Source organism: Desmodus rotundus, chromosome 2, assembly GCF_022682495.2.
Source record: "Desmodus rotundus isolate HL8 chromosome 2, HLdesRot8A.1, whole genome shotgun sequence".
In the NCBI taxonomy this organism is placed as follows: domain Eukaryota; kingdom Metazoa; phylum Chordata; class Mammalia; order Chiroptera; family Phyllostomidae; genus Desmodus; species Desmodus rotundus.
In genome coordinates this window covers 73,413,530-73,440,528 of record NC_071388.1, presented here as the reverse complement: position 1 = coordinate 73,440,528, position 26,999 = coordinate 73,413,530, and the positions used below count along the sequence as shown (strand labels likewise).

General features: G+C 36.2%; 1 protein-coding gene across 2 annotated transcripts in view; it reads right to left on the bottom strand.

The window, feature by feature from the left end:
* Window positions 1-26,999, bottom strand: part of EPHA3 (EPH receptor A3) — a 343,281-nt gene that overhangs the window by 76,619 nt on the left and 239,663 nt on the right. For both annotated transcript variants that reach the window (XM_024558191.4, XM_045193569.3), the window contains exon 6: window positions 2,661-2,785. In XM_024558191.4, coding sequence (XP_024413959.1) covers window positions 2,661-2,785 — 125 coding nt within the window. The remainder of the gene's footprint in view (window positions 1-2,660; window positions 2,786-26,999) is intronic.

Here is a 26,999-nt window from a genome sequence, read left to right as displayed (position 1 = left end):
TAAAGAACAGATAAAAGAGACAGGATAATCATTTCACTCTCTGAAGGCATTTTTAAGTTAAAAATATTTACAGAGTTTCTTAATTTGGATATAATAATTTGTTCCCTGCATATAAAGAAGGAAATTTAATTTTCATTCTTACCAATTAGTGAATCCTGGAGCAAAAATCTGTTCTCAAACAAGGCTGAAATTTTCAGCCTAATTAAAAGAATAAATTTACAAAAGGATTTACAAAATCCTTTTAGATTAAACCTAATAGGAATATCCTATTAATCCTCAGGTAGGAAATATTCTCTCAGTTGTAAAATATTAAATTTAAAAAGATCAAGTTTCTATATGTAGCTCCACTGTAATAACTTCCTCAGCATCAACTGAGTGGTATTGTATTTTCATTGTATTGAAGTCACAATGGTTTAACAGAAACAAAAATCTCCAGATGAAAGTCTAGAAATGTTTCTCAAAAAAAGATCTTCTATAGGAGATACACATTGTACAATGAGAAATTCACATTGTACGTTAACAGTAAAGTATTCTTGTGTCAAGCTTTGTTCACAAAAATTGGATTAAATAGAATCACATTTTCTCTCTAACATATATTAATATGTACTGAGCACTTTATGGGCATCCTGTTTTCGAGCAATGGAGAAATGTTTCTGTATCTGGAGTGGGGCCCGGAGTGGGTGATACAGAGTAATAACGCACACTGTCAGCCAACACTAGACAGAGCACTGCAGAAATAGGCTGTAAGTCACACTTACTTTTTAGTTAAAGATACTGGTTATGTTTTAGATAGACTTGGAGTTGATATATTTAATAATGACAAGGGTCAAATATATTTAATTTACAGAAAAATTATTTAATTTGTTAAAAATATATTTAGCTAACCCTCTTAGAGCTTGAATCTAGTGAAACATTACAATATTTCTAAGCATCATATACATTGGGAAATAATTTCAAAATTTATGTATGATAAGATATATATATTTAAAATAATATCACATATAAGTATCAAATTTTAAAATGCCTAGGGGAAGATAAATAGATTCAGCCATTTTTTTCCTGCACTGGTTAATAGTGTTTAAAAATAATTTTGCATATTGTGATTTGTTGGTGGAATTTAAAGTAAATTCAGAATATTGTTTTATATTTGTAAATGATGTGAATGTAGATTCATTATATTTTTTAAACAGCCCCATAGATCTAAAGGCTGAGTGTTTTGTTGTTCTGCTACTCCATCTGAACTGAGGCACATCACTGATTTTCTTTTATTTTGTTGCATCATCTGTAACATGGATTCTGGTGTCTTCACAAGCTATCTTGTCACACGTTTAAAAATAGAAGATCGTGACTGGATGATTATTTGACAGCACTGTACAGGATCACTGAAAGTGATGAGCTAACTCATTTAAACTATGACTTAGCACGATGAAGTTCATTAGGCCTCACTTCCTTTTAATGAAAGAGACATACTTTTTCTGTGGGGGGAGAGGTAAGAAAAAATGGCATCATACATGTGACGTACGTTAACTTCAGTAAAGAAAATGCCTACATTTGCAAAGAAATGTTCATATATTATGCCTTTCGTGCAGTCCATCATGCCAACAATTCTCCTGTTTTCGATGACCCACTGTCACCTAGGAGGAGGCAGGTAATGCAGGGGAGAGAAGTCGGGGCTGCTAGGACTCAAGACAGAGATCTCACGTTTATTAGCAGTGGGGCTGTGAGATTCAAGTAGCTTCCCTGACTCCGGTGCACTTCTCTTATTTGTAAATACAGCATATTTGCCCACTTTCATGGGATTATCAGGCCACTCTAAATTGAATAGTGTATGAAGAAGTGTTCTTTGAACATAAAATAGTATATAATGCACAATTTATTTTTAATGTGCTTTAAAAACTTTGCAAACTGCAACAGATACATAAATTTTTTGTTCATATTAGTTGCTATAAAAGCATTGAGCTCTGATGATAAATTTTGAATCCATCTTGCTCTCAAACCTCACCATAATTTACAACCGGGGAGAAATAAGTGCTATTCAGTAATGAAATATCATAGCTTAAATTCTACTTATAAATAACCATCTAACTGCTTTTTATAATTTAGTTACTGAGCCACAATTCTATGATGTGAGGTAGACTTACACACTCTCAACTTGTAAGTGTCCTTGTGCAAAGTCAAGAAAGTTTTTGTCCATCAGTTCAATAATAATATATGGATTTTGTTATTAGTTCAATGTTCCCATCCATATTAAATAAAATTCATGTGAATGTGCAGGTCAAGTAACGATGCTTTAAAGCAATAAACTAAGGAAAATTCACCAACAGGGTTACTAACTAAGGGATCATTAAGGGATGAAATAGTTGGTACTGCACAGGGCTTTATGTAAAAAGACATGAGTGACATTTCTGATACTGTCACTAGATGGCTTAAATTTGGTAGTGACATCTCTGCTGTGGCTCATTGATGTAGAATGGGGGATATTCTACACAATAATGTCTAAACCCATGTTTAGCTATAAATCAAAAGGATCACATGACCGCAGAGTTAAACAAAGCACTACTACTTCCTAGCAATGCCATTCATTTCTTTGCAAGAACACAGCTCATGAGAAGGTAACCTCTTTCCCTACACAACCCAATCTTATCATATGGTCTCCCCACCTTTTCATAGTATTTGACCTCATAGTCCAATATGATCCCATTAGGGTGTTCAGGTTCTTGCCAGGATAAAGAGATGCTGTTTCTGGATGACCGATCCTTCTTAATTGTCACGACAGGTGATGGAGCTGTAAATAGAGGGTGGAAGGGACCATAGGAGGGAGCAAATTAATCGGGTTTTGAAAGGTGGTAAAGAAGAGCAGACAGCGAAGGGAGCAGCAAATGGAGTCTATCATTGTTCTAATCTTTGGCAAGAAAGCACTATTTCCATTTCAAAGGCTCTTGAGTATTAATCTGGCCCCATATCAAGCCTCAGCAGCTGGATTATAGCCCTGGTACATACAGGCCTATGGAAAATGAGCTGAGATTTTCAGCTGCTGGTGGAATAGTGGCAAGTGAGCAGATGTTTTCAATATGCTACTCTAATGTAAGCAATGAAATATATTTGATATATTAAAATACGAACAAAACATCAGGACTACCTATTTGTTATAATGTTGCAAAGTTATTAATGCCAGATTCCTCAGCTCATTGATAACATTTTCATATGTAACTCTGTAACAGGACTGGAATCTATTACATACAAGGAGTCCCATGGTATCTATAGGTAATAATAGTATTTAGTGCACTGCAAAACAGATAGGATTTAGGACATATCTTGACTTCTGACAAAAATATCTGATGAATTAAAGTGTCAGGAAACTGTAAGGATCTTTTGTTTTTACATGTTTTATTTCTTTAAAAATATTTAAAAATAACTACCAAGGAAATGACTGCTGTTTGTACCATAATTCTTAAGCTATATTGTTAAGTATATTATTGGCTGGTGACTCAATTATTTGTTATATATCATTATGTATTATCCAAAGTACAGAATATGAGTAAAAGAGCATCTGTTTGGATCAGATATCAGAGGGTCACCTTTCTTTTTAGTGGAAGATTAAATATATATCAAGTGATATCCTACTTCAAATCCTTCCATTAAAAATATAAATGCATACTATCCATCAATCCACTTCCGGTTTCAAATCTCAGTCTTGGTCCACTGGCCAACCAAAATATTCCACATGAGGTTCAGTGGCATTCTGCCGTAATGGAATGCAACAAAATAAATTACAAGCAAAAAAAAATATCAAGACTTCTTAGGTATATTAACCATTCAATTGTTTTCATTGCTAAAGGACCTATTTTCTTATAAATTTTCCTCAAATCAAGGACTATTAGATTAGAGCTTGTATATTTTGTATTTTCCACAACAGCCAGCAAATTTGTTGATCTGACATTTCTATGATTATCACATGCCAACTGTTGTCTGTCCAACCTCTCATTTAAATTGTTCTGGTCTGGTGCAGCCTCTATGGAAAACAGTATGGAATTTCCTCAGAAAACTAAAAATGGAACTGCCCTTTGACTGGGCAATTCCACTGCTGGGACTATACCCTAAGAACCCTGCAACACCAATCCAAAAGAACCTGTGAACCCCAGTGTTCATAGCAGCACAATTTACAATAGCCAAGTGCTAGAAGAAACCTAAGTGCCCATCTGTAAATAAATGGATCAAAAACCTATGGTACATTTACACAATGGAATACTATGCAGCAGAAAGAAAGAAGGAGCTCCTACCCTTTGCAACAGCATGGATGGAACTGGAGAGCATTATGCTAAATGAAATAAGCCAGGCAGTGAAAGAGAAGTGCCATATGATCTCACCTATAAGTGGAACCAAGTCAACAAAACAAACAAGAAAGCAAAATCTAACCAGAGACCTGAAAATCTAACCTGAAATTAAGAACAAAATGACAGTAACCAGAGGAGAGGTAGGAAGGGATAATGGGAGGAAAAGGGGGAAGTGTTGTCAAGGAACATGTATAAAGGACCCACGGACAAAGCCAAAGGAGGGTAGGATTGATGGTGGGAAGGGGGGATGGCTGTAGGGGGGGGATGATGAGGAGAAAATGGAGACAACTGTACTTGAATAACAATACAAAAATATTTAAAAAGTAAATAAATACATTGTTCTGGTTTATAAATACCTTTAATTTTTATTCTTCACTTAAAAATAGTTTCATTAAGTTTGCCTTGTGACAATTTATTGGAAGATGTAAACTTAAATGAAGAATCTATTGCAATAAATTTTCTATTTTTATTATTTGTAAAATCTTATGACCTCTTTTGTAATTAAAGCATCATTACTTTGATTGTCCTGGGAATGATTACCTAACCTTTTGTAAAGGAAAAACATAGATCTTGTTTTTCTGATGGAAAAGTAAATTCACTTAGTTTTTTACCATTTGCTTCCATTAGCAATTCATATCTTCTTTTTTTATTCTCATGTAAGGACATGCTTATTGATTTTTTAGAAAGAAGGGTAGGGAGGGAGAGAGAGAAAAAAAATGATGTGAGAGAGAAACATGGGTCGGTTGTCTCTCATAGGCACCTGGACCAGGGACTGAACCTGCAACCTAAATGTGTGCCCCCACAGGAATTGAACCTGCAACTTTTTGGTTTATGGACAACACTCTAACCAACTGATCCACACTGGCCAGGGCAACACCTAATACCCTTTTATGAGACATCATTTAACATTCATGTTTGATTTTCTTTTATTCCATATTATTGTGTTATACCCAAAAAAGGCTGTACAGCACCCCCATCCTTCTCCCCATGGTGGATTGCTGCGCTGAAATTGATTCAAAGCAATGGGTAATTTATTTTGGTTTTATTTAGTTGAAATTTTATAAACATACTCAATACCTATAAACATATAATTGAATCATAAATAACATATTTGTTAAATTATCAAAAACTATTTTTATTTACCATAATACTTTAAAAAATCAATTATCCAATTGCTAATAGAAGAAATTCTGCCCCAATATAATTGGAACCAAATTTTGCTTTTGTTACAAAAAGTGGAGAAACTTCACTAATTTTCCTGCTGGAATAAACCCATTATAGAGTAACTAAGGTATGCTTACAGAGCATTTCCAAGAGGCTGAATGTTGGAAAACTTTCCCAGTAAACCTGTGGAGCCCCTGCATTCATTCCATATCACCTTGAAACTGGTTTATTTTCCTTAACAGTTCAAATACATTTTCAAAGAAACTTTGAAAATTACCAGGTATAGCATCTCTCCTTAAAGCAAAAGAGAAAACAATTCATTTCAAAGAACAACTGGAGTGAGGATTTTATGAACTTTTTCATGAAAGGTTTGCAGGCTGTTTTGGGGATATGCCCAAATTTTACTGCTTCTGCACGGAGCAAGACTTTATAACTTGAAATTCTTCAAAGGTCTTTGAGCAAGCTGCAGAGCCCTGTTGGACTATAATAAATAGCCTTTTGTAATTCCACACTTACTTAAGTAGAGGCAATTGCTTGAAGCTTGTGTCATCTCCAAGTTAAATGAACCTTTTCTGATTGCTGCTTTTAGGACCCTGTTAAGTCATTTGTTCTGCTCTTTTAATATATGCCCCTCACTTGGCTGCATTTCAGCAGTTTCCCTCCAGTGCACCAGCTGGAATCCCGTTACATTTGGGTAATGCTCATCAATATTTTAATATTAATAAATAATTAAAATAAATTGTTTTTCTCTCCCTTAATAAATAATTTTAAGATATGGTAAGACACTGCAGAAAGAGACAAATTTTATGGTCACTCCACTGTATCCATGCTCTCTAAAAACTTTTCTAAAACACTTTTTAAATTCATGTCTTGAAGTATAATTTATCCATGGTTTCCCATATTGTGTGATAAATTTATAATATTATTAAAAAAGAGTAAAGTGGATTATGCTTTCTTTAGTTATTTTTCAGGTATTAAAGAATGATTTTTCAATGTACTAACTTTCAAATTCATAGAAATTTCTTAAATTTCTTGCTTTCTGTATAAAAGAACATGGTATTACATTGTATATCATAAAATAGTTGGAATTTATTTTATCCTCATTGCTGCTTTATTTTTTTAAATTTGTGATTAAAAGAATGGTGGATAATAGTTATGTGGAATGAAAAAGAAATCTATCGTAAGACTAGAGAAATGCTTGGAACTACAGTGAAAATTTGTTTTGCAGGAAATATTGGAGGGGAAGCGGCATGGGCTTTCCCTGGCAAAATGCTGGTGTATAAGCTAAAACTGCAGTTACTGGTGAACACTCTGATATCCCAGGACTAAGAATTTTAACCTGGGTCCTCTTTCACATACCTTAAATGATACAAATGATTCTCTTATTCAGAGGAAGAAGTTGATAACACAATAAGCTGTTAAAAAATAAAGAAACTGGTAATGAGAAAAATTAAAATAATAGGAAGATAATTATTTTTAGTAATTTAATAGCCCTCTTTAAAATAATGTGCTGGTGTGCAATATTCATTTTTGTTGTTTTGGTTGGAATTTAATAGGGAACTGTAGGGTCATGCTGGACATAGCTCTTCCAAACCCCAGCATGGGAGGCTGGGCCGAGGGCCCTTGGCCAGGAATGTGTATTGTTTTGGAAATGGATTCTAATTCCCTTTGTATCTCCTTTTGGGAACAACCTCTTGTCCTGTGCGACTGCTTCTTGACCTTTTCCTTCTGCACATACACACTGAGGAAATGTAGTTTAGAATCACAGGCACGACACTGCCCCCTTTGCCTGGGGCCCCTTAAAATGTCTTAAAATCAGGGAGGTGCAGTTCTGCTTCCCCAATCCGCTGCTGTCGGTACCCCGGGTAATGTGACTAATTAAGGCTGTCTGCTCCATCCAGTCCTCCTTGTGGTTTTGTCCGCTCATCCAAACAAGCAGCCAAGATCCTCAGGCTTGACCGCCTGCATCACAGGACCAAATACTTGATTCTTAGTGTTTGCTCTTTGGGTAAAATCAGACATATGTCTTTGGAAAATCCATCAAGGAAACATACTTGGTAAAGTTGGGTGTATGGTATTTTAACTGAAACACATGTTTGATGATTTTAGAGAGAGCGGAAGGGAGGGAGAGAGAGGGAGTGAAACATCACTGGTTTCCTCTCCTACATGCCCTGACTGGGGTGTGTGCTGACTGGGATCACACCCGTGACCTTTCAGTGCACAGGACAATGCTCCAACCAACTGAGCCTCACTGGCCAGGGCTGAAATATTTCTTAATTGAACAAATACAGGAGAAAAAAGTGAAAGTTAGAAAGGAAATAGTGAAGGTTAGGGAGGTTCGTAAATCACACGGTGGTTAACCATCCTCCATGAAGCTTTCCTGAATTAAACTTCTGGAGAGGACTGAATGAACACTCCCAGCATTAAAATAACTCTTAATGTGTGATGTCGCACTACACATTCAAGACTCTTTCAATTCATTCTTCTTTAAAACTTGTCTCTAGTCATGCCCTGACTGGTGTGGCTTGGTTGATTAGAGCTTCACCCTGTACAGGGAAAGGTTATGGGTTCAGTTCCCAGTCAGAGCACATGCCTAGGTTGCAGGTCCAGTCCCCAGTCAGGGTGCATACAAGAGGCAATCGAATGCATCGGTGTGTCTCTCCTTCTCTCTCTCCCTCACTTCCCCTCTCTCTAAGGTCAGTAAGCATGTCCTCTGGTGGGGATAAAAAAGAAAATAAATGTTTTCTTTATTTATAGCATAGGACTAGACAGATAGTTTCACACTATGTTATCTAGTAACATGTGTTTCACAAAAACTACATCAAAATGGTTTTTAATTTCTGTTCTAAGGAGACATAACTTCCTAGGACCAAGCATTGAATTATTTACTGTTTTCTTTTTAGGTCAAGGTTACTGCTGTGGCAGCCTTGTGAATCAGAATCATGCAATGACTGGTCCGAAAGAGCTACAGAGAGGTATAACCCTCAGTAGTTAATAATAGAATCCCAGTCATTTATTTAAAAAGGAAGGGCAAGATTTTTTCATTGTCAATGTAACCCCAAATGTTGACTGCATATAATGAAATAATAGAAAAACAAATCATAATAGGAAACGAAAAAGTTAGGCTAAAAGGGATTCTGTGTAAAGGGATTGGGTTAGAGACGGGGTTTGTGTAGTTCATAATTTGTATTAGTACCACACTTGGTCTTTGTGCACGCCAAATCCATTGATAGATGTGGAAGGGATTCATCACTCTCTCTAGGACATTTTTAACCTACATTTACCATTATTCTACAACTAAAATATGACCCATCCTTAACATTAGGAAGTCAAAACTTCAAAATTCAACTCCTACAGGATCTGATTTGGTTTGTTGTTTTTATTGGGGCCTTTTTCTTTCTGGGTTTGGGAATTTCTAATGAACCTCTGAGGTATCTCTGTGGTTTAGAGATTGAACAAGTTAAAATAATAACAAAAAGGGCTCAGTTTTTCTTTTCTAAGTGAGCCAAAGCTTTTAAAAATTGTGTCCATGGGAAAATATCATACAGTAAATGGTTGAAAGATTTTTCCTTTGAATCAGACATCCATTTAAAAGCATCGGTCCCTTATATATTTTTTAATTTTTTCTACCATTCATTACAACGCCCATTTAGAATATTTCTGTCTCAGTTTTTTTCAGAAGTGGACGCTTCTGTTAAATATAGAAACACTGTTGGGCTTTAATTATCATAATCTTTCACAGCTTAATGTTCTCATCTCATCACCCTACTCAGATTTCCCCAACTTGTCATTCTCTAGCACTTCCTGTTTGGGTTCCAAGACTCACCATTTTTACAGTTTACCCAGTTTGAGCTTCAGAAGTGTTCTTCTTTACTTCTTCTTTCTCATCAGCAACGTTACATGCCAATCGGCTCCAACATCTGAAAGCTGATGAACTTTCTTTCTAGCTTTCCCATCCTTGTCAGTTCAAACCCGTGCCATTTTTCGTGTGTTGGTATACTGTCCCTTTCATCTCAATCTCTCGAGAATTTCAACTTTCTACACATTTTGATAATTTATCATTTCATAAAGCAAACAAAACATGATGCCTTCCTTCTTTTAAAATATCATTTCAAATCAGTTTTTTAAACTTGTTAACTTGAACATGTACTTTCAAAGAAAAGTCTCAGAACCATTATATTTAAGAAATTGTAGCCAGAAAACTGTTAAGATCACAAAATTTGGGAAATTCTGGACTGTAATAGAATGCATAATTTAAAATTCATTAATTACTTAAGACTGCTGATAAGACTGAAAAAATTCAGAGCAGCTTTACCAGTTTTTGCTCTCCTTTCAAAGCTAAAGTCGTAAAGACAATTCATTTGGTCATCTTTCTGTGGTGTGCTTACTGTACTTCCTGTCTGGAATATTCTATCTCTTCCTTTTCTACCTGTAATATCTTGTTTATTCATTATTATTAAAATATCACTAATATAATTCCTCCATTAAATTTTTTCTGAGCCCCTTAGGGAGTAGTTGGTCAGCTAGTTCCTCTTTTCTGATGTAGAGTACAGTTGTCCGTTCTCTTACTGTTTAGCCTACTGCATTGTGTTGTAATTGTATCATCTGCTTACCAACGTGTCTTCCCACTAGACTGTAAGTCCCTCAGAGTATTTGGTGCCTAGCATAGTGCCAAACTTATATATATTTTGTTATGCAGTTTGGTTAACATCGTGATAAAACATACTGTGTATTTTGTGTCTAGTTCCTCTGAAAGATGAATTCTATTTACCCTCTGAGGTTAAAATAATAAAATGTAAACCAAAACAAAAATTACAATATGCTTAGCAGAGACACTATTTTTAATAAATTGTCATTCATTTTCTATAGTAAAAAGTAATTTTCTCAACCAAATATTTTATACCAAATCAATAAGGCTGGGAGAAAAACATTTTAAGATATATATGCCAGAAATAAATTTTGATGTAGGTTTCTGAATTCTGATTTTCTAGAAAAGTCTAAAATGTTAATTTTTAAAATTTGAAGACTCCAGAGCAGCATGGAGCTGAGTGGGAAATAAAAGAGGAAAAAAACAGTTGCGATGAAAGAAGAGTTCATTTCATAAGTGTTTATTGCATAGATTTATCAAGATGAGATACCTGTTTTTCACTCTTTAAATTGTGCTTAACATTTCTTATTTTTTTAGCATTAAGATTTTCATCTTTTAATATAATCCAATATCCTCAATGAATAGAACAATCTTCAAATATGCTGTTAAAAAAATCTTATTCTTACTGCCTGTGTGTCTCCTTTACTCACACATTACTACCATTTCTCTCCACATTTCTGACATGTATGGTCACCGAATGTGTTTTGTTTTCCCCTCACCAAGCCATTCTGTGACACCAGTTGGATGTTCTACAATTTAATTAATTTCTGATACTATCAGAATAAGGGTTCAGTCCCATGAGACTGAACCCCACTTCAGATGCCAACCCAACTAGTAGGTCTGAGGTTACTCATAATTTCTGTCCACTTTGGTTACAAATAGGAGGTTGCCATAATCCCCTTCTTGAGTTTGATTAATTTACTAAAGCAAATCACAGAACTCAGAAAAACACTTACTTTCACTTACCAGTTGAATAGAACATGAGAACAAGAATACAGATGAACAGCCAGAAGAAGTGGTGCACAGCACAAGGTCTGGGGGGTCACAGGGAGCAGAGTTCATTTCTAGGGAGTCGGCGGGCATCGCCCTCCCATGTGTGGGTGTGTTCAAGGACTCAGATGCTCATGGACCCTCCTACTGCTGGACTCTTATGGAGGCTTCATCACATATGCCCTCTCTTTTCTCAAGAGAATGAGCAGTGGGTTGCTGAAGATTCCAAGTTTCTAATCATAACTTGGTCTTTCAGATGACCAGCCCTCAGTCGAGAACCATCTGAGAACCCACCCAGAATATCCTCATTTAAAAAAAAAAAGCCATTTTTCTCACCCAGGAAATTCTAAGGGCTTTAGGAGCTCTGTGTCAGGAACCAGGGTCAAAAAACAGTTATTAGAACAAAAGAGGCACCTAGTGTTTTTATCACTTAGGAAACCACAAGGATTTCAGGAGTTCTGTGCTGGGAATCAGGGGTAGAGACCGATATATATTTTCTTAGTTCACATATGTGATACAGCTTTAAAACTTTATGGGGACAATTATCATAGGTTTCTAAATATAATGTTTCATGTAAAATAGGTCAATATTGATAAATAACTATTTTTAAGACTTGTCCACTAGGAGTTGATTAATCTTTAAAATAAGAAATAATGTAGGTAGGGAGGAATAAATTAGAAGAAATAAAGGTTTTTTTCTTAACTATTTGTCTTTGAAAAGTGTAGTATAACAGCAAACCTATCATAAACTATTAGGAATCTTAGAGAGGTTATATGCATCCACGGCACTGGTACATTTCAGAAAAAAAAATAACGTTCCTTGGATTTGCTGAGTCATTTGATAATATTTTTCTCTCGCTTGTTCCTTTATAGGACCATGTATGCTCTTAACGTGTCCTCAGTCTCCCAGTCCAGGGACCCCATGCATTCATGCGCAGGCAATGAGGATGATAGCTGGTTAATCATCCAAGTATTTGAGTGTGTTTTAGCCCAATATTCTTTCTTTACACAGATGATATGGTGCTGCCAGGGGGTCTGGTTTTCTTTTACTCTTAACATAAGGCACTCAAATTCAAATACATCCAGAATGGGACAAAGTAGGTTTACAGTTATTCATATGAAAATTAATACAATATTTCATAAATAATACAGGAATAAACTGTGATTTGCATATTCACAACTGTAAACCTACTTTTGTTCACCTTTGTATAGGGCATTTTCTTTTTATCATTTACAAATGAAACATAAAGTACTCTCAAAATTCTTAGACAAATAGTCATTTAGTTATGCATGCCTTATTTTAAATTATTCAAGTCTTTATTTCTGAAAGTATATACTTCATACTTCTAAGTAGTTGCCTGATACTAAATTTAGAAAAATGTAGTCCAAAGATAATATAAACAATACACATGGCAAAAATAGAGTCTTCCCTCCCAGACAGCCAAAGTTGTTTCAGAAATTCCTCACCTCATAAGGTGTCTAAATAGCTGAACCGTTCCTAATAGCTGATACAACCTGGCTTTGTGAGTAGTAGTGTGTCTAAGCACTGTTTCCAAAGTTCTTCTTGGGTGAGTTTCCTAGTCACGTACTATGTTGAAAAAAATTTGCTCTGTTGGGCTTTTACTATCCCACATTCACAACCAGTATGATTGGTCTGTTGTCTTAATTCAGTAGTTTCCATAAAAATAGAGACAATAGAATATAACAATTGAAACCAGGGTTGATCATCAAAATTTAAATAATTAAATATGAAATTGTGGGCAACTTCAGATAATATTTTACACAGTTTTTAGCATAGGCAATATTATTGTAGCATGGCTGTTTCCAAAACTTGAGCGGGGTAGCTTCTCGCTGCAGTTAACAGAAACATGGTGGGAAGGATGACACAGGGCAAGCCCAGGTGCACGCAGAGTATGTTTCAGAGTAGAACGAGGCTTACCATGTTGTCATTTTTTGTTGGTTGGTTTTAATTGTTTCCCTTTCAATTATAGTATATTTGTAATATTATTTGGTATTGGTTTCAGGTGTACAGCATAGTGGCATGGTGCCAGATGGGTACTGGGAGTATCAAGGGAGCACATTGTTGGTTGGTTTTAAAGGGTCACTGAGAGAATAGTTCTGTTCCAAGTCATTCACTGGCAGAGCTACCACTTTCCAGCACAGGCCAGATGGAATTAATTCTAAGTCCTGGTGGCATTCTCTGTGGAGATTCTGCCATCTAATTAGCTGCAGGAGTAGGGAGTTCCACTTTAAATATACTTTTATCACAGAATATGACTGGTATCAACCCAGCTTACACTTCACAGATATTGATAAGAAACCAGTCTGAAAAGTTTCACTTTAAGATTGTTTGGGTCATGTGCTCAAGCCGGGCAGAAAGAAGAAGAAAATGTTGTATGTTATATCTGGAAACTAGACATAATATATACCTGCCTAAAAAGTTAACTTTTTATTGGCAAACTATAACTATAGATGGGAAGGAGACAAACAATTTTTTCACTCAGAGCTTAGGATGTTACTGTATTAATGATCTTTTCTTATTTTCTGTGTTATTGATGCTCTGGAATCTGGGGCTTTGCTGACTGTGGACAGACTGCCTCCCCCAGGGCTACCAAATTCTTCAAAATAACAGTGACTTGCTGAGGAGTGTGCTTTTCATCTGCAAACAGATCAATCCAGGGTTTTCTCTCTCTAGGTCTTGCTCTACATCCGGCATTACTCCTCTGCCCTGGACACACCCAAGGCAGGTAGCAGGCAATTGGAGCTAGTCCTTGTACCTCAGAGTCTACTCAAATTACTCAAACTAGCCAGGCCTATGCCTGCTTACCTTATCTTGCCTTGCCTTCCCATGAAACCACCTGCTTTCCCTTTGCTCCTTCCTTCTCCTCACTGACCTTGGTGCTCCTCCGTGTAGCCCTCCAGGGTGGGTCATTCCTCCTCCTCTTGGGAACATTGAGTAACAAACTGTATTTTTAATACTAATTGTCTGATCTGTTGGCCTCGCCAGACCTGAATAATAATAAAACCTACATTTAAAAATAATCACAGTAGTAGAATATCATATAGAAGTTTTATTTTTTTTCTTCAAGCAGGTAAAAGACTACCTAAGAAAATGTCTGGCATGCACACAGTCTTGCTGTAATTTTGTTTTTATCTCGCTCTCTTGAAACCTGGAGACCTCTGTGACGCACTGTCTTTGATGTTTAACCAACACTCATATTCAGCCTGGAACGGCTTTGATAAAACATAGTTTTAACCTATCAGGGTATTTAATGTATATGAGGTCTGTCCACAAGGTATCCAGCCATGTAATATGAAAACTAGAGGCATTTATTGAAGAAGATACAAGATACAAGAAACACTGTACATAGGACAATGATGCCTCAGTCCCCTTCAAAGTAGGCACGTTGGGACCTCACACAGTTCTCCCAATCACCATCAGCTGCCCTGTTGTATTTAGTTTTGGGAAAAGTCAGAAGTTGCAAGGCACCAAATCTGGCTGTAGGGGGTGACTGAGTCACCTGGGTAATTTGATGTTTTGTCAAAGATACATTTTTAGTTACAGTTAACTTACTTAATCATGCCTGCATGTGATGAAGCTGCCAATCACCAGTTGCCCATAGGTGCAGCCTTCTGAATCATCTGAATAGTTTCTACAGAGGAATGTTCAACCTTAATGCAAATTTGATGCAGATTTGTTGCTCTGCTCACTCAGTCTTTTTGAATGCATTCGCCACACAGTACACATGCTCACTCAATGGCATCTACCGCCCTCACTGACTAGTCCAGTGAGGTCCTCATTGTTCACGCATGTGCATTCCAGTGCACTCTCCTTGGCTGCCAGGTTACAAGGATGTTGTGCAAACTGTTCTTGTTATATTAATGCTGGTTGGACATGTTCTGGAGAGACCTCATAGATACTTTCACCCTTATAGGTTTACTATCTGTTGGGTTCCTGTGTTTCTGCTCATTAACCCCATGATTTTACTCAGATTACATAATTGTTTAGATGGAAATACTAACTCACAAGCTAACATCCTTGTCTGGACCTGTTCCTCCTTCATGCTCTTGAGGTCCAAGGTCAACAATTTTGTTCCATCTTTGCTGGATACTTCTATTTTTACATTAAAAGAAAATATGGAGGAAATCGTATCACGGTTGTATCAGTATAGAGTTCTTCAAAGTATCATATATAAATACTGTTTGGGAAAGATGAGTTGTAGTCTATGTTACAAGTAATAAATAACTTTACTTGATTATTAAAATTGGAGGCACATGAATACATACACATGCACACACTTATCTTACACATGCATGTGTTTGTATGAATTCAAGTGTGGTTTTATGATAACTTCCCTATCATTTAAATACTTTCCTGGGTGAGCGGGAAATTGATTTACTCCGGAAAGAATCACAGTTGTCCTTACAACTATCACACATGTGAGTGAGCCACCGATACTTTATTCTTCTCTGTTGTATGAATCATGAATTTTATAGTGTATGATCCCTTGATAAATGTACACCACAGAGGTAGATGTTGCATCTAAATATTATTGATCTTATGCATGGAAGCAGAAAGAAATGTTGAGAAATTCTGCTGTGAACATGGTTTGTACCTGTGTGGCATATGTGGCTTATATCTGCCAAACGACTCTGTCCCAAATGCAGTGCAGTCTAATGGCAGCAGGGAAGGAGGTCCTCCTCAGAAACCAGGTAGGTTGATCCCTACCTTTAGGGGGGTAAAGGCCCCAAACTCTAATAACATAACAGGAAATCTGCAAAGTCTGACCAAACATTTGGATATTAGATTTTCTTAATTAGCTCAGAGCTATCTGATTCACTTACCTTGATGCTAAGAACTTATTTGTAATACAGATATATTCTTAAATAACACATAGTCTTTGTTAATTCAAAAGATATCCCCTAAAATTTTTTAAATAAAGTTAAATTCATTTGACAATTACTTGAGTCCTTACACGTACACTATGTCTCCTGAAAGTATGTATACCAAACCTTTATCTAATTTGAACTAAAATTTAACAAATTGTGTAGTAAAAAGAGGTTGTGTTTATTAATTTTTTAGTCTGGTTGCCTGAAGCATGAGGTGGGAATGGGTGCATCTGCGTGTTCACACAACAAAACGCGCGCCAGCAGAGACTTACTGAGTTTCTAAAAGCAATCATGGCTGCAAAATTTTTATTTTGGCTGTGAAATTTGTCTTGTTCATGCTTGCACTTACTAATGTACTTCCCAACCTCGTTTCCTCCCAAACAAATCCCCTCTCCCTCCATCCTATATTCCTTGATTAAGAAATGCAAACATTTGGTTGCATTAAGAACCGTTTTGTTCCTGACAAATAAATTTTTACATGCACCATAAGCATTTTAGCACATTAGAAAAAACAACCTTAAGTTGTTTCATTTTTGGATGGCATAGTAAGGCTTAAAAGAAAAATATGTGGATACAAATATAGTAGTACTTGCTTCTTTTAAAAATTTTGTTTTCATTTCATTGTGTGTGCACATTTCTAAGAGCTGAACGAAAACTGTCTTTAGTCTACATGAGCAATAGTTCTCAGACAGAGCTGTATAAACTACAAACTTTATAGGGAGACACTACATTTTACCTAAGGTGTGGAAAATTTCTAAACACTCATTCCCAAGTTTGTGAACTAAACTTGTCACTTTGTGTTGAATTTTATTTATGAAAAGTAAACTTAATATAAAGACTCCAATTAGAATTCAAATTAAAACCTGAATTACAAATGCAGTGATAGTTTCATAATCATTACTACTTGGGGGTATAAAATATTCTAAAACCGATTTATGGTGATGGTTGCATAGTTGGTAGAGTTACTAAAAATTATTGAAAATGGTGGATTTCATAGAATATAAAATATACCTCAGAAAGGTACAGAGAATAAGTAGCATAAATGGTTGGTAGAAAATAGAGAGGGGGAGGGTAAGAATAGTGTAGGAAATGTAGAAGCCAAAGAACTTATATGGACGACCCATGGACATGAACTATAGGGGGGAAATGTGGGAGGGACAGGGTGGGCAGGATGGAGTGGAGTGAAGGGGGGGAAATGAGACAACTGTAATAGCATAATCAATAAATATATTTAAAAAATAAATAAAATGTATATAAAAAAGAAAAATAAATGATATTTCTACAGTCTTTTAAAAAATAAAATAAAATATACCTCAATAAAGTTGTATAAATTAAAAATCCTGAAACATAGGTTAGTATACATGGTCTGCCAGTATTAAGAAGTACTTAAATTAACTGTATGGCTTTGAATAATTTTAACATTTTTCCATATGTGTTCCATATGTTTCATTTTCTTGTGTTCCATATTTCTTTGGCTAGTTTTCAGGCTTGTTTGTGGTGTGTGTGTGTGTGTGTGTTATATGTTATACATATATATATATATAAAATATATATATATAGTCTTTGTGACACTATTATATAGGTAACATCACTTATTACTGGCCTGATCTGTCAGATTCTTTCAGGAATTGAAAAAAAATAAGCCAAATATCATTATTATCCACATTTCACAGTCTCTGGTTTAGTTAGAGAAACATGCTTTTCAAGTTAAATTTCCTTCAAAATGCACCTAGCTAAAAAAATAAATAAACAGAATGAAATAAAATATAAAAAGGAGGGAGATGCTAAAGGCGAAGCTAACTTCTGGTCAGAGAAGTCGGGCAGTCTATTCTCCAAACCACAGCTGGGTTTCCTACCCCCGTAACGTTCCAGGGGGCTCACAGTAGGTTTTCACATAAGTAGGTATGGATCTATGCATAATTCCTGCTTTCCCAGATGGCTACAGTGTGGTGCTTTTATTCTTTTTTAACTTCAGGAATAACTGACTGTAGAATTAATTTGGGCTGCAATGGCGTGGTTTAATCCTTGGAAAGGGGATCCTGAAATGAGATTCCTGTATGACCAGACACTGGGTTCTAAACAAGGTATAAAATTTGCAAATGGGTGTATGTAGAATAAATATCCCATTAACATTTGTGTTAAATATAAAACACCCAGTGTAAAGGCGAATACACATAATCAATATAATGTTTGTGTTATTAATATATTTTTTAATGTAGAGGGAAGCACTTTAAGTAATTCACTACTAGCTTCTAGTGAAATGGTGGATAATTGATCAGAAAAGAAAAAATTCAACCCAAGAATAAAGATTGAACAGCAACAAGAGAAAGCCATGCCCTTGTTTCAAAACCTACAGCGTTTTAGCTTACAATAAGGGAATTGACTACAAGAACTGCAGACACAGAAGGAAAATTGTGAGAAAAATTTTCCAAAACATTCCATGAAAAGTCAGCCGGGTTTTACAGGAAACAATCAAGTGATTGTAGAAATAAAACATGCAACCAAAGAATTTATTCAGTTAACATGTATAATTTAACAAAATAACATATGTTCAAAGTCACTTTTGAAGATGAATTAAAAGGCCCTTATAGACTACAAATTGCTAACTACCGTGTCCAAGTAAGGAAACAAGGAATAACATTGATGACAAACTGTCCCAAAAGTGACTCCTGCAAAAACTGGCTTCCATGTGTGGTTGCCTCTTGCACACTCCCAACTGGGAACATGGCCCTCAACCCAGGCATGTGCCCTGACTGGGAATCGAACTGGTGATCTTGTGGTTGTCAGGCCAGCACTCTATCCACTGAGCCACACCAGCCAGGGCTTAGTCCATGTTTTTACCTTTTCTTATTATCTTACTGGAATAAGACCAAAGAAGTATTCAGGTAGTTCTCTGGAAAGACAGCTGAAACAACATAATTTTGCATTTCATTTTATAAAGAAACAATTCTAACTAGTCTTATAGCTCTTCTTGTTATGGTTCTAAGGTTCTTTCTAAATTAATAATGTCATTAATATCTTTTTAGATACTGCTTTTCAGAGATCTTTAATTCCTTAGTAATAATTATTAAAGTAAATATCATAAAATAATTTCACTCTAAAAGAGTTTGTGTGCCTGTTACCTGCCAGGCACTGTGGAAGGTACAATGTTTAAAACAGTGCAAAAGGCAGATGTGGAACTAGGTTTTATGGAGGTTGACAACATTCTCATCATTAGAATTGGAATTTTTGCAAATTACTAATAGCCTATGTTACCCTAAGTATGCATGGACCGAATCAGCTCAGCTAAACACTATGTGATTTCAAATACTCCAACCCATTCAGAATATCTGATAGGCATATTTTGTTGCTGGCCCAACGCTATCCTTTTTGCATTTACAATTGTAGGGTAACTTTTCTATTTGAAGCTGCCAGCAACTTGCTGCATTTAACTGAGGGCTTTCTGTGGCCACCAGAGTCGGCTCTGCCCAAGCACTTCAGGCTGGAAGATCTAAGAATTAATACCCCTTCAGGTAGCTCTCATACTTAGAACAGCCCTTAGTCAAGGACTGGTGGAGAGTCAACGCATAACTACCTAAGCGTTCTCTTCTCTTGGGTGGGATAGCTGAGAAAATGTTCTGTACTAGCTCTCACTGGTCAGGAGCAAAATTAAATTCCAGTTTTCCACAGGTTAACTCGACCAATATCTCACCTTTGATTGGCTGCCTTCCTTTCACTCTCCCTCTCTGTTTCCTAGTATTACCTTCCCAATAAACAACTTATACTTAAATGCTCATGTCAATCTTTACCTATGGAAGGATACAAACTAAGACACCTTGGGTCTCTGAAGACACTTTGGGAGATTGATGAGAGCTGAGATTACCTTGAGCTATATTATGATTTTCAAGATACTTAAACAGTATCAACCCCATTTAGTAGCCAACAGTGCCATTAGGAAGTGCTGGTATCCATTGGACCGAGGTTCGGGAAAACAGACACGAAAGCATGCATGCTTATACAGAGCTAATGTGCACACCAATATATGGTACCTTAGCCTCATCGATTTGAGATGACTCTCTCTCGAGAGTCATAAGTTGTAATACAGACAATATTATAAAATATTTCAGTAATGAGACTAGATTACTTTAGTGGGACGAGGAGATAGTGGGTGCTGTTATCTAGAAGTTTAATGGCATTGCTTTAGTTCAATAAGCCTTTGTTTTTCTGTTTACTCTTAGCAAGGGTGATCTCTCTGAAACAAGTGGTTATTATTTTATCCTGTTATATGCTTAAAGCTCAGCATTCTCAGGTTAAAGAAGCAGAGGGGCTTCATTCCTTGGCCATCCTTAGGGATTCCCAGGGAAACACCAAGTTGTGTCATGGCAACGGGCCCCCAAACAAGAAGCAGACATCCCAATGCAGACCAGAGCTGTGAAAGTTTTTTAAGTGGAAAGCAGAGCACAGAGCTACTCTGATCTGTTGAATCTTGCTTTCTTGTTCTTTGGTGACATTACTGGAATATCTCATAGCTTTCTGTCCACTTTCCATTATTAATGCCCAGTGTACACCAGTATTAAACAGCAATTTCCTGGGTGAGAGAGAGAAAAAATTCAGCACTTTTTCCTTCATTTCCTTTTTTCTTTTTTGGGACACTGTTCGACAGTAGTAGAAAAATGAAAAAGTGGGTATGTATGTGCTCACAATTGCACCGTTTTGTTGAGTCCCACTGTTTTCTGGGCTGACATCAGCCTTTGGACTGTGCACTGGCTCTCTGCAGGCACTGGGTCCTTTTTCAGAGGACTCTGCAGTTCTCCACACAGCAGGAGCCGTTCAGAAACCATCATGATGAGTTGAATATCTGGCCGTAACTGTTTACAGTTCTCTTTTGAATGTGGCTAGTTGGTACATCTTTGTCCTATGTTGTGACCTTAGTTGTCATTTCCCAAGCAACTGAAAAATGTTTTACTAAATATTTTTCTATGAATATATATCTCTGTAAGTATGCGTGTGGAGTGTGTATATTATAATAATGAGCTTTTAGTTTGGAAACTCATTTTTAATACATTCTTTTGTTGTCTTAATAAATGCATTATAATATTTAGTACTATAAATTATACCTGTGTCATAATAATTAGTTGAAATGACTTTATATAACTATTAGAGTTAAATGTTTGTACTGAGGATGAATAAAACCATATAATGACATCTTCCCCATCTTATACCTCTCAAAGCCATCCAGAATGCAATTTTGTTCTATGTTGGGGTAACATGTTATAGAACCCCACAAATGGGAGTATGACTGGGATTGAAAATGAGGTAAAACATATCTGGATAAATACTTCCTGTCAATTCACTTGGTGTGTGAAAATTAGAGTTCAGTAGAAATCAGAGAAAGAGACAGATAAGCAAGTCCCCTCTGAGAGAGGCTCATTCGCAGCAGGGAGATAGCCTGGTATGCCAACTGCCTAGCGAACTTCACAAAAAGAGCAACTGTCAGATAGGAATTGAGAGAGTATATTTACACCCAAAACCTTTCTGTTTCTTAATTCCTCAGTTCCCACTTGCTACTATGAAAACATTCTAAAATAACATGGGCATTTCACAATTATTACTGACAAAGTTTTGTTTTGTGAGATAAGACTAACGTTAGAAAGAGATGCAGAAATATGCAGGCTTGTCTCCAGGCAACCTACATAAAATGAGGGAAAATATTGTTTTATCTTGCCTACCAAGATCAGTTTAAAAATGGTCTTGAAGAAAATATGAATGAGCAAAATTTTTCCTTAAATTAAACATTAAATTAAAAAAGACCAATTTATCTCTTCAGAAGGTTAATGTTTGCATATTATCTGTATTTGTAAGACTTTTTTAATTTTTAAATTTTTTTCCATAACCATTTATTCCCCCATATCCTTCTCCACTTCCACCCACCTCCCTCCCTCTGAAATTACCACACTGTTGATATGTCCATGAATTCTTTCTGTTTTTCCTCTTTTGCTAGACCTCTCCACCCCCACCCACCAAACTTCCACAGAGTGGTCAGCCTGCTATCTGTATGTGAGTCTGTTTCTATTTTGCTTGTTACCTTGCAAAGACTTGAAATTAATTAAAAATATTAATTTCAAGAACAAATACAAATATTCTGCATCATGGATTCTATTTAGTGCGAGAGACTTTTAATCAGAAAAGAAAGTTACAAGAATAAGAATGGCAACCATTTTTATGGAGTGGAAAAACGAGAATACCAAAGTGATAATATATTTGGAAGGATCACATATTTTCTTAATCAAGACACATTTGTTTGATCAAATTACCTTTTTCATGCAACAGTTCCAGGCAGGCACATCTTTGGCTCTTTTTGTGGTTTAAACAGATTTTCTGAATACTTCACTTTAAAATATATTGCCAGTGCAAAGGGAGATAACACAACTTCTTCTGAGAGTCAAATGTTAAGTTACTCTATTTGTTTTATTTATGGTTTAAGGTAACTGTCTCATCCATCAAAAACAATGCTAACCACAGTCTTCAGGAGATAGGAACTAAGCCCTTCAAATGAATGGCTATAAAGGGAAGAGCTTGTGCCAAAGGATGATTCATTTGATTTAAAACACATTTGTAGAACAGAATTTGGAACTGTGCACACTTGTTAATTTTCTTGATGTGATTTCCCTTCACTTTTGTAGGTTGGCAGTCAAAACCAACATCTAGAGAGTGCCAAGTTTCATGAAGTGGTTAAGATTATTCCTTGAAGGGGCACATATGCCAATGAATCAGCTTTTTTTTTTTTTTTTGCAATTAGAGGAGGTACAAAGTCTGTGCTAGATATGAATAAAAGCTGCCATATGTTTGGTTTTTTTTAAATCTTGAAATACACAGGACTGAGTCTAACCTTGACAGTAACAGAGGGACTGTCAGAAATTAGCAATTGTAGAGCCATTTAAGCTTAAATTTGTTTCTGAGGCCTCTTCAAGTTCTAGGTCATGAGTAAATTGTAAGTTGTCTGGGCTTTTATCTTGATGTACCTTGTCTTCTTATCTGCAGATTACACTGGTCTGGGGCTGGCTGATACTGAAAACTTTGGATGGATTGATCTTTGGTTCCAAGGTAGACAAATGTCGGTCTTAATTGGATTTGAGTCTTTTTAGTCAGATTGATTATTATTAAAAAAAAACTTGTAGCATTTTCTTCCTTACCTCTATGTGCCACAAAGTTTTCAAATTTTGGTAACTACACAAAGCTTTTAGATAACTTCCTACGCCAGAAGTGAATCATAGAGAACTGGCCCATAGAAACAATCGACTTGATTCTAAAGCCACATCTGATGTAGCTCTAGTAGTTCTTCAAGTGTTCAATTATTACAAGTATGTTTCTCTTCAAAATATGTAATCAAGGTTGACCAGGATATGAAAAATTTGCATAAAAGGAGTTATTTCCTTTCTTAACATTTTGCTAGTTATCAACCTCAGTCTTGTCTTTTTTTTTCCTTTAATAACACAGGGCTTTGTACAATAAACTGAGTAAAGGTACATCAACTAGAACAAACTTTACTTGGGAACTGATTTCCTGTAAACATCCTGAATGTATCATACTACATAGCTATAGGTTTCTGAAGTAAAGAAAACCCTAGCTCACTCTTAGTACTTAAGTAACTCCTTGCATCTCCCTGGCAGGAAATATTAAGATACCAGCCCATCCTTCTTCTTATCTTTTGAAGCAAATATGTGAACTAACATGAAGTGTTTTGCAAAAAAGGGCCATAACTGTACAAAGAGAGAACATGACTAGCTTGAAATATTTATCCTCATACAGTTTGAGAACAGATGTAGTAAAATTTCCAGATTGACTTCCTTAATTCCTTGATAGTGCTTTTATTTTCTTACTTCACACCCAGTAATGAACTGCAGAAGTTTTGTCTAGGTGCACAAATAAGACGAGGAGGAAAATTACATTTTATCAGTTTAAAAAAGAAAATCAGATTTTTTACTCTATGGCATAGTAACTTTATAATTCCTATCCAATTCACTTGACAACCTGTTTTAGGCAAATTGTAATTGTAGATTCATCCACATTTTTTCCTTTCCTCCTTGTGTTGAGAAAAGCAGGTTTTCTTATTTCTTTCTATTACTAATACCTGTCAATCATTCCATTCCTTCTTACCATTCCTTTAATTCTCAAAAGCCGTGTCAGTAAATTGCTAATCCATATTTTTCTTCCCTTCAGCAGCATGTTTCAGTAGAGGAGAAAGTGTCCCTAAGAATACAGATACTACTGTTGGATTATATGGGTTCAAGTCACGATTCAGCAACATCTGTGTGAATTATACCCCTGCCTCAGTTCTCTACATTGAAAAACTGACAAAATAATAGTTTCAAACTCATAGGTGTTTTTCTTAGTGGAGATTGTGTAAATAATATACAGAATACAATTAGCATAGTGCCTGCCACAAAGTTTGTGTTTTAACACTTGAAATCCCGCTTCTGCCCCAAATTTCACTCCACATTGTCTCAAATATACCATCGCTCCCAGACTACCAACCGCAACAGCTTTTGTATGCTAATATAATTATGTGAATTCCCTAGTATTTGAATTCTCTGCTTATGCTTCCCCTCATCTTACACTTTTTCACTTCAGAAATATCCAAAAGTGCCTATTTGGACAACAACCAAGCTAGCCACTATGAAGGAAACAAATGTGAGCCATACCTGGATCATGTGCTCGAATATTTTAGAGTACAGTAGGGAAGATTAAAAGCATGCAAAATATCAATATCAATTTTAATGTAAATTGGAAAGGCACCATAAGAGATACTGGTAACCGATAATGTAGTTAGTGACATGGAATGTCAGATGAATCGCAGTTACATCTAGCTGAGAAGAATTAGAAAAAAATAATGGAGGTGCTGGCATTTAATCTGTGCCTTGCAGATAAAAGACATTTGGATACATGCATATTGAATAAGTGCATTTTAGGTGAAGGTCACTAAATTTGCAAAATTCCTGGAGAACACGAAAGAGTTAACATGCATCTTTGTAACAAAACACAAAGGAGATTATGGTTAGAAATTTGTGTGATGTCTACTTGTGAAGGGTTTTACTTTACAGGCTAAAATGTTTGAGTTTTTTTCTGTGTATTATGGGAAGCCATTAAAGCTTTTGAGCAGGTAAGTGACATGATCAAAACTGTATTAAATAAGATTAATCTTGCCATTGTTTCACTGCAAGAAGACATGGATGGATAATCGTTTCAGGGGTCACATCCCCTGAAAGGGGCAGTGACAGAGCTATACACAGATTCCTGTGGGCATCTCAAGGGTAGCTTGCTTACTCCAGCTGGAAAATGGGGAACTTCCTTCAGAAAAGTGACTCATGAACTAATGTTTGAGAGACCAGAAATCAACAGGCGGAGAAGGGAAATAGAATTTCCTGTAAGTAGAAATAGCTAAAATGGTTTAACTGACATGAAGCTGTGTGGAGTTTATGATTACAAGGAAATATATTCATAGAGCACAGAGAGGAAGGTATTAGATGACAAGTATGCATGCAACAAGTCACGGAGAGCTCTGTAAGCTATAGTAAGGCATTTGGATTTAAGGTGCTTTATAAAACAAATGAGGTGGAGGAGCAACTCCAGACTTGTGGTTACTGTAATAGTCCAGAGGAGAGTCAATGAGAACGTCAAGTTAGAAATATCAGTGAAGACAGAAAGGATGTCATAAGAAACGGGAGAGAGTTTGTGCTGGGGGAACCAACAGGTAGTAATTGACTATATGTCCATTTGATAGACATTTATTTAACACCCACTGCATTTCAAGCATCAAGGAAATATATCAACAATACATCGATGAACAAAAGTCGTCAAAAAAATTCTGCCTTCATAAAGCTTATGTATCTGCAGAGGACTAAAAGAAGGGACAAAAGAGAATAAGATTTCATAAGTGACATTTGGGTACAATTATTTCTGAAAGTGTGAGCTTCGATTCCAATCTGGCTTCCTCTCCTGTGCTCAGCTGCTGTCCTATGCTCTTCCCTGGATCATATCATTGGCCCTATATGCTCTAATCCTGTACTCTACATCTCTCCTGGTCAACTCTCTGACATGACTCCCAAATATACAACTCATATTTAACTTCTTTCCTAAGAAACATACTTGAATTGTCAATTGCTTACTTTGTGTGACCATTTAGAAGAACCTGTATGTTGCTTCATTCTAACTAATTGTAAAATCTCCACATTATCTTGCCACAAAGTTGTCCTCTTTTCTGATCTTAAGCAGTGGTTTCATCGCCCTTCATTCCACACTTGTTTAAATTATATTCATGGTTCAGCATGCTGCAAATCCCCTTTGCTCTTTATTTCAAATCTGGTCAATTCATACGTTTGGGTTTTAATCTCTCAATGGTCATCTCCCTCCTTTCCTCAGGTTTAGATTAGACTTTATTATCTCTCATTTGGATTATTGTTAGTTTGTTAACTGGTCTGGCTTGCAACTTCATTTATTTCCCTAAATCATATGTCCATGAAGTCATTCTTCTATGTGAAACATTTACATGACTTTCTGCCCACCCATCCCAAACCATCTATAGCCTAAGAAGCACACTCAATATACAATGAAGAAAACTTTCCCTTGCGCACTTCACAAGGCAAGAAGTTGCACTGGAGGCTCTGCAGGGAGATGGATCTTCTATGCCAAAGGGAGATAGGAGGCAGAGATATTTTTCAAAGACACCGTGATACTGACTCTGCTTTGGCCCCCATGGTCCCTCTGTCTAATGGTATTGTCATCCTGAGTTGGTTCAGGAAATAAAAAGGCTCAATATTTGTTAGTTTCCTAGTTGTTCTCTAAAATGAAGAGCACACATTCTGTTTTGTTTTGTTTCGTTTTCAAGCCTGGGAGATCCTTGCTGCACAGATAGTTACATGGGGTTGTCACCCTGTAAAAATTCCAGAAGCTTGGGTGAAAGCTGAGCAAAGAGATGCTGCATCTGCTCTTCTGCTT